We start from the raw sequence: 12,321 nt of genomic DNA on the forward strand, positions 1-12,321 counted from the left end.
TTCCTTCCTTCCTTCCTTCCTTCCTTCCTTCCTTCCTTCCTTTTATTTTCTCTTTAGTTAATGTAATATATACAGTTGATACTTTTACCTCACCTCTGATGGTTAAAGTGAGGTTAAAAGATGTGTGCCAGAATTAAGACAAGAAAGTGAGCAGTACATGGCCTGAATGTTATTAGAAGTTTGGTGGAGGAATCCTTTTAAAGCTACTTTTGTATAGAAAGCAAATTATTTCTGCTAACATTTTATATTTACCTGTACGTGTGGTTGTGGGACTAGTGGAGACGAGGCCAAGCCTAACCTTGCAATGTTGTTGAGTAAGGATATTTATTGAGAGCATGGCCCAGTACCTCAGAAGCTGAAAGTTTAAAGATTTGTTTGCCTGGGTGGTGAAATACGTGTAAATATCACAATGTTCTTGGCATCCTATCTGCTATGCCAAAGTACTATATAAACCATCACTATACCAATGAGAAAGACAGGAGGCATGAAGAGCATTCCTATTACTTTTTTAACTAATTAAGCTATAGTATTGTTTTATTTTAAGAAGATCTCTGGGAATACTTTTGTTTAAAATTATCTCAGGGCTATTGTCCTGAATTCAAGGGATTCATCCGCCCTCCCTGGATCTAAAATCAACATCTATAGTTCATGAGAAAATAAAATTCTGTTCTGTGTTTCCTCCCTTTTGATTTGAGTCTTTTGTTGTTGTTGTTGTTGTGTACCATAGAGTTGGAACTGACCCATAGCTGACCCTCGAGCAGGTTTTCAGAGGCCCTTAATCACATGGAAGGAGACTGCCATCCTTCTCCAGAGGAGCAGCTGGTGGCCTTAAACCACGAGCCTTAGGGATGGCAGTGCAGCTCCTTGCCACTAGGCCACCAGAGCTCCCTTTAAAAAGAAAAAAAAATAATTAAATTTAAATATTTTAAAATTTCTTTTTATTTTATATTGGTTTACATACAAAAGTCATATGCATTGTGTTTCCCACATTCCTTCCTTTACACTCTGTTCCATTCACTTCTGAATCATTCCCATACCTTGTGTTATATACAATTAATCAACATTGATCTATGCCCACTATTACTCTATCTTTTCAGGTCCCCACTGGATGTGTATATATATATATATTTAATTGTGATTTCAAAGAAAGTTTCAGAAGGATTGAATTTTCCTTCATTCGCTGTTGCACATTTTCCTCCCTCTCCCTTCATTCTCTTCTCCTAGTCCACCCTGCAATGCACCTCTTGTTGCAGATTGTTGTCATACCTCATATATTCCTTTCAAACGGTTCCTCCTCTCCTCTGTTCCAGTGCAGTGCTCATTATCTATCCACTCTTTTCCTATTCTCACCCAACCCCTATGTCAACCCTGTTTATAACAGCAGTATTAGGAAGTATTTGTCTTTTTGTGACTGAGATATTCACTCAACATAATGCTTCCAGACTCACCATGTTGTATAATGTTGTAATGTTTTTAATGTTTCACAATATTCCATTGTGTGAATGTATAATGGTTTTTCTATGCATTCATTTGTTGATGGTCACTTGGGTTGCTTTCAACTCTTTGCTAGTGTGAGTAATGCAGAAATAAACATGAGTGTGCAATCTTTCTGTTTGAGTCACAGCTCTGGTTTCATTAGGGTTTATTCGCAGTAGTGAAATTGCTGGGTCAAATAGTATTTCTATTTCCAACTTTTTGGGACGGTCTCAGAGCACCATAGTGATTGTGCCATTTTTACATTCCCACTAGCAGTGAACAGTCTCTCTACAACCTTGTCAGCATTTGTTGTTTGCTGCCCTGTTGAATTTTACCATTGTCGCTGGGGTGAGATAATACCTCATAGTTGTTTTGATTTGCATCTCTTCAATAGCTAGGGATTTTTTATGTGTTTGTCATTCTTAATATCTTCTTTGGTGAATTGTCTGTGCCCATTTTGAGACTGAGTTGTTTACCTTTTTATTGTTGAGGTACTGGAGTATTTTATAAATTTTAGATATAAGTTTCTTAACAGATATATCATTGTCACATATTTTTTCCCAGTCTATGGGTTTCTTTTTATCCTATTGGAGAAGTTTTTTTTAATGTGTATAGGGAAATGATTCTTAGAAGGTCCCATTCATCTATTTTATTCTCTCCTTATAGTCTTTTCATTATGCTTGGAAGTCTTTTCATGCTGTGGATTAGAGCTTCTAGAGTTATTCCTAGCCCCCATTGGATCTTAATGAACAGTTTCAACATTTACTATTGCAGCCACTTATGAGTAAAATTTATTCCTTGTATAATTTCTTTTCTCTTACTTATCTCTTGTAAAAAGGCTCTAGAAGTTATCAGAAGATTTGTGGGGTTGTTATATACCATTAATTCAACTACGACTCAACGAAACCTATGAACAATAAATCAAAACTTTTCGGGCCCTATCCTGCTCCATCCTCACCATATCTAACATTCCCCAGCCCATTCCTACCGTCACTATTTCAATCAAGCTTGTTGAAGGTCTTCCTTTCTCTGACCCTCCACCTTTGCAAGCATGATGTCTTTTCCAAGGACTGGTGTCCACAAACTCCCCCACTCCAATCTCATAACATGACTGAAGTCTGTGAGATGAAGTTTCACCATCCCTACCTTTACGGATCACCCTGGTTGCACTTCCTCCAAGACAGACGTGTTTATTCTTTCAGCAGTTCAGGATATATTTAGTATGCTTCACCAACATAACAAATTAAAAGGCATCAGTTCTTCTGTCACCCTTAGTCATTGCCCAACTTTCAGATGCATACTTGGAACCCCAGTCAATGCCCATGAAAATGTTGTATTGGGGAAATCAGTGTCAAGAACATCTCCAAAGTGCTAAAGAGTTGTGATGTTAATTTAAAGACTAATGTGTGCATGATTCAAGCCATGTATTTTAAAGTGAAGTTAGCCGTATCTAGGCTAGTCTCCTCATTACTCAACATTATATCCATTCTTCCTCCATTTTGCTCAGCAAATTCTCCTCCATCCAGAACCCACTGTCCTCTCCTTACCTAATCTATCCAAATTCTTTGTTATAGTCTCTCTGGCTCCCCAAAGCCCTCATCTCCAAGCTGTCATTTAGTGAATTTCTAATTTGGTTCCATGTCACATCTATGTTATAATAGAGAGGTTATGTGATTTTATCTTGTCAATTTGACTACACTGTAAGACCTTTGAAATCAAAGAGTTATTATCCACTGTTTAATTTCTATGTTCATATGTCAGCCTATTTTTGGAGGTCAAGGAATTTAAAAACTTGACATAATCACAACCACTCTACTTGAGGAAGTATGATGTCCTTCACCAAGGATGTTTATCTCCTGATGCCCAAAATACCGGAGACAAGGTCCCACCATCCTTGCTTTTGAGGAGTTTTCTGACTGTTCTTCTAAGTCAAGGTTGTTCTGGCAATCCATAGCATATTCAACATTCATCGCTGACACTGTAATTCAAATGCACTAACTCTCCTTCAGCATTCCTTATTCATTATTTAGTTTGCACATACATAAGAAGCAGATGAAAATATTATATTTTGGATCAGATGCACCCTATCTTTAAAAACAAAACAAAACAAAATTTTGGCACTTTAAAGAGGTCCCTGGCAACAAATTTGCCCAATATAATCTTGATTTCTTGACTGCTGCTTCCATGGGACTTTGTTGAGAATTATACTGAAAGGAAATTTTTTAAAATATTTTTTAAAATTAATATTAGAAAGTTTACAGAGACTTTGAATTTCCACTCATTCATTGTTACACTTTTCTCCCTGCCCAACCTCCCCCCGAGTTGGCTCTTCTCTTTGAAAAGTAAAAGAAAAATTATTTCATTGTTATACAATCCCTCTCCCCAAGTCCACTCCACTGTGCAGCCTTCATTTTAAAAATCAAAAGAAAAATTCTTTCATTGTTATACAATCCCTCCCCCCTAAGTCCACTCTCCTATGCAGGCTTCATTCTGGACTCCTGTCATGGCAATAATAACCTAATCATATATCACTTTTAAACAATTCTCTCCGTCATCTGTTTCAATGCAGTATACATTATTTAATCCCCTCTTTCTCAGTCTCCACCCAACCCCGATGTCAGTCCTGTTTTACAACAGTGGGGCACTATGCAGTGTTTGTCCTTTCATGACTGAGATATTTCACTCAGCATAATGTCCTCCAGGGTCACCCATTTTGTATAATATTTCCTGAGTTCCTTGTTTTTCAATGCAGCATAGTATTCCATTGTGTGAATATACCAGAGCTTTTCTATCTATTCGTTTATTGATGGGCACTTGAGTTGTTTCCAACTCTTTGCTATTGTGAACAAAGCCACAATAAACATGGGTGTGCATATATCTGCTTGGGTGGCCATTATGGTTTCTTTGGACAATGACCAAGGAGGATAGAAGGAGAATTGATGCCTTTGAGCTGTGGTGCTGGAGAAGAGTATTGAGAATACCATGGACTGCTAGGAAAACAAACAGATTTATCCTGGAAAGGGTTAAACTGGGTGACTCCTTGGAGGCAAGGATTCTGAGGCTCTGTCTAACATACTTTGGACATATTGTGAGGAGAGACAGGTCCTTGGAGAAGGACATCATGCTTGGGAGGATGGAGGGACAACGCAGGAGAGGAAGGCCCTCTATGAGGTGGATTGATTCAGTGACTGGGATAATTGGGATGGGAGTGTCAGAGACAGTGCGATTGGCACAGGACAGAGCGGAGTTTAGGGCTGTTGTACATAGGGTCGCTATGAGTCGCAAGCGACTCGACGGCACATAACAACAACAACAACAACAATAACATATGCCCAGTAGTGGAATTGCTGGGTCAAATGACATTTCTATTTGAAACTTTTTGAGAAAGCGCCATACAGCCTTTCATAGTGGTCACACCATTTTACACTCCCACCAACAATGAGGGTTCCAGTATCTCCACAACCTTGCCAGCATCTGTTGTTTGTTGTTATTTGTTGTTCTGTTAAATTTTGCTACTATTCTTACTGGGGTGAGATGATAATCTCATAGTTGTTTTGATGAAAGGAAATTCTTAACAAATTAAAACTTTTCACATTTATCATGATGTTAATTGGTCTAATTGTGATTTTTGTTTTCTTTATGTTAAGGAGTAATCCATGCTGAAAGTCTTTGAGATTCATCAAGTGCTTCAAGTCTTCTTCCTTTTTTACACAAGCAAGAGCGTGTCATGTGCATATCACAGCTTGTTGATGAGTTTTCCTCCAATCCTATTATCACATACACTGCAGCTTCTCAGGTTATTTGCTCAGCAAATATGGTGATGATAACAAACATGATGTGCAACATTCTGGTTTTAAACCATCCTGTATCCCCCTTGAAACACTGCTTCTTAGTCTATGGTCTATGGTCTATGGTCTATGTACGGGTTCTTCATGAGCACAATTAAGTGTTCTGGGATTCCTGTTCTTCTCAACATAATGCATAATTTGTTATGATCACACAGTCAAATACCTTTACACAGTTAATAATACATAAGTAAACATCTCTCTGGTGTTTGCGTTTTGGTTTTTGGTTTTGGAGGGGTTTTTTGTTTGTTTTGTTTTTTTGCTTTCAGATAAGATCCATCTGGCATCTACAATTATACCTCATTCTACATTATCTTCTCTATTTTACTTGAATGTTTGGCGGTTCCTTGTCAATGTATTGCTCCAGCAATATTTTTAATTATCTTCAACAATATCTTACTTGCCTGTGATATTATTTATACTGTTCAAATTATTGCTATGTGCCTTCAAGTTGGAACCAACTTGTAGCTGATCCTCCAACAGGTTTTCAGAGGCAATAAGATTGCCTATCTTTCTCCCATGAAGCAGCTAGTGAATTTGAACTACATAGCTTTACATTGGCAGCACAATTCATTACCACTAAGCCTCCAGAACTTCCTTATGTTGTGTAGTTGCTATTATGTGCTTTTGAGTCACTTGCAACTCATAGCAACCCTATGTTACAACAGCTATGAACCCTGCTCTATCTTGAGCTAACCTCTTTGTCTCTGGCACACCTACCCCCCCCCCATTACCCCAGCCACTGAGTTAATCCATCTCATGGAGGGTCTTCCTCTCTTGCATTGTCTCTCCACCCTCCCAGGAATGACGTCCTTCTCCAAGGACTGATCCTTCCTTGCAACATGTCCAAAGCATGTCAGATGAAGCTTCAAAATTCTTGCCTCCAAGAAGCAACCTGGTTTTACTCTCTCCAGGATGAATCTGTTTGTTCTCTTAGCAGGACATGGTATATTCAATACTCTTCACCACAACTCAAAGGCATTGATTCTTTCCCTATCATCCTTAGTCATTTTCCAGCTCTCTTATGCACACTAAGTAAAGTGAAGACCATGGCCTGGATTAGGTGCACCTTAGTCTCTAGACCATCTTTCCTCCACGGAGAAGCTGGTGGATTTAAACCACATACCTTTTCATTGGCAGCACAATTCCTTACCACTAAGCCACCAGGACTCCATTATACCTGGAATCAAAACCCCACCCTTTTACATATTTCCTTTCAAGGAGGGAGGTCCATCTCTTTGGGAATGTAACTTTCTAATAAATCTATCCTTTTAATTTTACCTTTATAAAAGAGCTCAACCCCACATTAGGTTGAATTTGTAATTATTGTTGTTGTGTACCGTAGAGTTGGAACTGACCCATAGCTGACCCTCTGTCAGGTTTTCAGAGGTAGTTAATTGCACAGGAGAAGCTTGCAGGTCCTTCTTCCAAAGAGCAGCTGGTGCTCTGAGCCACGTGCCTTTGGGATTGCAGTGCAGCTTCTTGCCACTAGGCTACTAGAGCTATTTGTAATTCAAGATTTTCAAAGGCAGCTTCTACTTTATGTAGCAATAGATGTGTGTATCATTGTGTATGATCTGATTTAAAGTACCATGAGAGCAATCAACCGTAAGCAAAGTCAGTTTTATAGATGTGCTACATTAATCTACTAATGAATTACAAATACACATAAACACTTTTGTTTTCCCTCTGCAGCATGCCATGGAACCTAATTATCTGCATATTTGGCCTAGAAATACCTTTATGATGATTGCACTTCCTAATACGGTAGGGTATCATTTTTATCAATTGTAACTTTGCATCTATAATGAATATTTTTCTTTATGCACTCTTGTAAATAATTGGTGTACGTACTAAATAAACTCTTTATTGTTTAACTGATAGAAAATTTGAAGTTGCTGAAGAGAGAAATGGAAGGAATTTTAGTAATTTACTTTGGAAAACAGTGTTAACACACATGAATTAATAAACTTATGTGGGGTTGTCGTGCCTGACTCTGTCACCTCCTCTGAAAACACTTTAGGAAGAAATGGTCTCCAGATAAAGCCAAAAAGATTTAGGTTATTCACTGTAAAGTACTTTCAGCCTTTAAGGTCTGTGGGACTTTGGAATATACTTTACTGAAAAATGGAATATGATTTTTCTTTCATTAGGCCTTAGTAATTTTGCTACTACATAGTGTTGCTGTTGTTAGGTGCTGCAGAGTCAAGTACAAATGTAGCCACCGTGTGAAAAACAGATCTGAGCCCTGTCCCATCCAGTGCTGTCCTCACCGTCTCTGATACACCCCAGCTGCAGTCGTGTCAATCCACCTGGTGAGGGCCTTCCTTTCCTTCACCAGATCTATTTGTTTCTTTGACTGTTCTTTTTCTTTCTCCTGCTCTCTGTCCCTGAGGTATAGGAGAGAAAATAAAGGACAAGAAATCAACAGGAAAACAACTTATTATTAACCTGAGGAACTTAGTGTTTTCTTGGGGGAAATGCTCAAAATCTGCCAGTCTCAGTTGTCATGGAGACAATGCCAGCTCCCGTTGACCCCATGTGCCTCAGAATAAAACTGGACTCCTTTAGTTTTCTTTTGAAAATTTGTGATTTGAAAGTTTAAAAAGCAGCTTTGTTTTCCAATCAGCCATGTATGCTCCATAGGGCTTTCAATGGCTGGTTTTTCAGAAGTAGGGAGAAAACTCCTTCTACTGAGTTGTCTCTAGTTTCACTTGAACCCCCAAACTTTCAGTTGCCAGGCAATAAATGTATTAACCCTTCACACTACCCAGGGACTCATGGCTGGAGTCTACAGTTTAGAAACTCTCCTGATTATCGAGGATGCTGGGACATACCTTTTGGCCATGGGTAGAGCTCTTTGAGTGTGAGTGAAGGAAGTTAAGATGCCTTTCCTGTCTGCCAGACAGTCCTTACAGGTGTTTCTGGTCACAATAAAAGGTCCTGCCCAGGTGGGGTAGTGCATAATGCATCAGGCTGCCACCGGAAGGGTTGGTGGTTTGCATCTACGGGCTGCTCCACAGAAGCAGGAGACAAGTAGACAGTGCCCTCCCATTGGAAACCAGTGGTGAAGGGCACTGTGAACCTCACTGGACATCACGGGGTGGGCCATTTCAGGGGCTTGTGTCACTCTTCCCACATTCTCTCTCACGTTGTTGTTTCTCCTCACAGAATAAATCTTTCACGTGCACGTTGTTCATGCCATTTGAGGAGTTTGAGAAACTTTCAACCCGTAGTGATGTGCTAGACTTCTTTCAAAAGTACTTTCCAGATTCCATTCCTTTAATTGGAGAGTAAGTAGCTTCCCCCCATAATACCCTACCCAGCTGTACCTTTGACTCCACTGGTTTAAGTTAATCACAATTCAAATGAAAATTATTATGTGCCATCGAGTTGCCTGCAACTCATAATGATCCTATGAATGATGGCTCTGAACCCTGTCCTATCCTGAGCCAATCCTGGGGTGTCAGAGTGACCCCCATGCTGCAGTCACAGTGTGAACCCATCTCACCTGGCCTCTTCCTCTCCTGCACTGCCCCTCCACCCTTTCAAGTATGATGTCCTTCTCCATAGACTGGTCTCTCCTGGCCACATGACATGTGAGACGGAGCCTCAAAATCCTTTCCTCCAAGGAGCAACTTGGTTTCACCCTCTCTCGCACAGACCTGTTAGTTCTCTTTGCAGTCTGTGGTATGTTCAATACTCTTATTCTCCACCACCACAACTCAAAGGCATCAATTCTTCTTCTATCATCCCGTAGGCAATGTATTTTTGTTTGGGTACAGTGTGACAGATCTAGTCACGTACAGATCTAGTCTGCATTGCAGAAGTCTAAAAGGATATTGTGCTGTGAGCATGAATTCTGAATATCAATGAGGTCATGAGCAGCTTCCCTTAAGAGATAGACCACCAAACCACAAGATTTTTCTGTTCCCTTTGCAATACCCTCTGTGCTTCCTTCTGTCAATAGATTTGTGAGGTAATGTACACTCTGAAGATGTCTCAGGGTTGTTCACCTGGTTGTTGTTGTTGAAGCTTATCTGTGTTTCTGGTTTCTTACTGATAAAATAACGTAGCCCCAGAGTGGTGTAAATGGATAATACCTTTGGCTGCTAATAGAAAGCTTGGAGGTTGGGATCCACCCAGAAGCACCTTGGAGACCTACTTTCAAAACATTAAGTTCCTGAAAACACAGTAGAGCACAAGTTCTCGATGGCACACCCAGGTAGACAGGCACCTCAGGAGCTGGCCTTTCCTGAGATACACCTGGTCACACTCAAACTTCTGCCCTTTCAGTCAGTAGCAGAGCAATTAACCACTTACCAACAGGTTTTCCTTCTCCACTTACAGCGTCCACAAAATCTCTGCAGATGCCTGATGAAGATGAAGTCTTTTTCCAAATCCATATGGACTTGCAATAATTTTTGTTTTGGTTTGTTGTTGTTTAATCAGACCCTTAATAGTATCTCAATTTCTCCACCCAAGCCAAACATTTCATGCGCTTGAAAACTGAGTGCCCCAAGCCTATGGTAATGAAATTACCATGACACAGAATTGAAAAAAATATTTAAAATTATTCAAATTTCATCAGATATATGGCAAACTAAGTAGGTCATCAGAATAATGGGATTTTTAAATTGAAAAAAATGCCAGTTACTCTCTTTTCTGTTTTCTTGGTGCACTCTAATGTTTTCTTTGTATATCTAAAAACATATGTAAATTGCATAGGATTTTAATACATATAAATATATTTACAGTAAATTGCATGGGAAGAGATTGCCCATCCTTCTCTCCCAGTGGCTTAGTGGTACCAATCTGTACTGCCAACCCAAAGGCACAAATTGTGCCATAGGAGAAAGATGAGTAATCTCCTCCTGTGTGGTTTGTAGCCTCTGAAAACCAGCTGAAGGGTCAGCTATGAGTCTATTTTTACTCCATGGTGCTTAGCAACAACAAAACAAACAGTGATAAAAAATTTTTAAAATGATGTTTAAATATTAAAAATGAATTTCAGGTAATCTCCCCCCCACCCCAGAATCTTTAAGCGAGTGTCTAGGGGAGGTGTGCCTGTGTGGGTCTATACGTGTATGTTTAAAAATACCACTTTTATCGTAGAAGTACACCCATAATCCTCAGATAGTTAATAGTTCCAAAAGCATTCAGTGTTCACTGCACATTTTAACATCTTTGCGTTCTGCTGGTTTTCCCTGGAAGGCAAGCATTGATGCAAGATTTCTTCCTGTTGCCTGCGCAGCCCATGATATCTGTAAAGTGTTCTTCTTTTCACTTAAAATCAAGCTGTGTGCTGATGGGAGATGCAGCTCACGCCGTAGTGCCCTTTTTTGGACAAGGAATGAATGCGGTGAGTTGCTTTGCTTCATAATACTCATTGAACATATTCTGGGCCACTTGCAACTGCAACACCTTAGATAAAGCATGGCTGAGGTTATCTCTATCCATATTAATGATAATACCAGCTATATAATCAGAGACTGAGTAGTTTATTTACTTAATACAATAATTGAATGTATCTACATTTAAAAAGCAGAATACAGTCCCATGAAAAATGTATGCTTAAAATTTGAAACTGCCAACAATTCAACACATTTTTCTCTAAAAAATATTTTTTCACCTGAGAGTATGAATATAAGTATGTAATATCACCCTCAAGGGAAAAGGAATTTCAAATTATCTGAGGTAGTTTCTCCCCCATTATTTCTTTCAAAAGGAACAAAAATATAACTAGCAGGATTAAATAAAACTATCAAATATGTTAGGTGCCCTCGTGGTATAGTAAGTTGAAAATGGAACTGCTGACTGAAATTTTGACAGTTCAAATTCAAACCCACCCGCCACACCACCCATTAAGATTTACAGCCTCAGAAATGGACAGAGGGCCAATTCCATGATTAAGAATTAAGTGTGGTTTTGTTTTTCAGTGAAATAAATTAGATGTTATTACTACTGCTTTCATGAAAATTTTGTGTTCTCAATAGAAAAAAAATTAGAACTAGAAATGATGTTCAAATGTTGTTGTTGACGGTCCAGTTGGAACCAGCCACTGGACCCTCCAGTGAGTTTTCAGAGACTGTAAATCCATCTCTTTCCCATGAAGCAGCTAGTAGATCTGAACCATGTACCTTTGCATTGGCAATGAAATTCCTACCACTAAGTGGCTAGAGCACCCCAATGTTAAAAACTGAGCATTAATTTCAAGGAATTCTAAAGTAACAGTCTGAGGTGTGTGAGTGTGTGTGGGGGGAGGGGGGGTGAGAGAGAGAAAGAGAGACTGAGGGTATGGAGGTGGGGAATACTGTTGTTGCTGTTGTTGTTAAGTGCCATCGAGTCATAGATGACTCATAGTGATTCTATAAACAAAAGTCCTGAATATTGTCACACTTTGATATTTTGGTGACTGGTGTACATGTATGCACCTGTGTACAATTATACAGGTTGAGAGGATATTTGAAATAAAAGATTTTAATTTTTATTTTACAGTTAATTTATTTATACCCCTTTTCTTGTTTCAGGGCTTTGAAGACTGCTTGGTATTTGATGAGCTAATGGATAAATTCAATAATGACCTCAGTAAGTAAAACTCTTCTATTAGGTGTCTTTCTGATCCACAGTGGCCACAAACTCATTGTGGATATTTCCTAGTCAAGACTATAGATTTTTCCATGTCCAACCAACCTATGCCACTGTTACCACCCATAGCTGACAACAAGCACCCTGGGAGAGAAAGAAAGCTTATTTGAAGATTTGTACATGAGATTTGTACATGAGATCTGTGTAATGACCCACACAATGAAAGAAGGTTAGGGTACCACAGGTTAGGGTTAAGGCTAGGGTACCTCTCCCAGCATCCTTCCCATTCAGCTTCTTCAACCTCAGAAGTATCCTGTTGCCAGTGTGCCCTGCAGCAGGACCTCAGATACACTCTTTTTAAAAAAATTATTATTAATTTTAATGAAAATTTACAGAGACTTTGAATTTCCAT

General features: G+C 39.2%; 1 protein-coding gene across 1 annotated transcript in view; it reads left to right on the forward strand.

Moving 5' to 3' along the window:
• The window catches only part of KMO (kynurenine 3-monooxygenase (kynurenine 3-hydroxylase)), a 64,349-nt gene that overhangs the window by 45,681 nt on the left and 6,347 nt on the right, over window positions 1–12,321 (forward strand). The window contains 4 exon segments of the mRNA XM_006902446.1: window positions 7,017–7,088; window positions 8,493–8,614; window positions 10,536–10,683; window positions 11,852–11,909. Of these exon segments, the coding sequence (XP_006902508.1) occupies window positions 7,017–7,088; window positions 8,493–8,614; window positions 10,536–10,683; window positions 11,852–11,909 (400 nt within the window).

Source organism: Elephantulus edwardii, unplaced genomic scaffold (genome assembly GCF_000299155.1).
Source record: "Elephantulus edwardii isolate Elephantulus edwardi_28Jun2011 unplaced genomic scaffold, EleEdw1.0 scaffold00412, whole genome shotgun sequence".
In the NCBI taxonomy this organism is placed as follows: domain Eukaryota; kingdom Metazoa; phylum Chordata; class Mammalia; order Macroscelidea; family Macroscelididae; genus Elephantulus; species Elephantulus edwardii.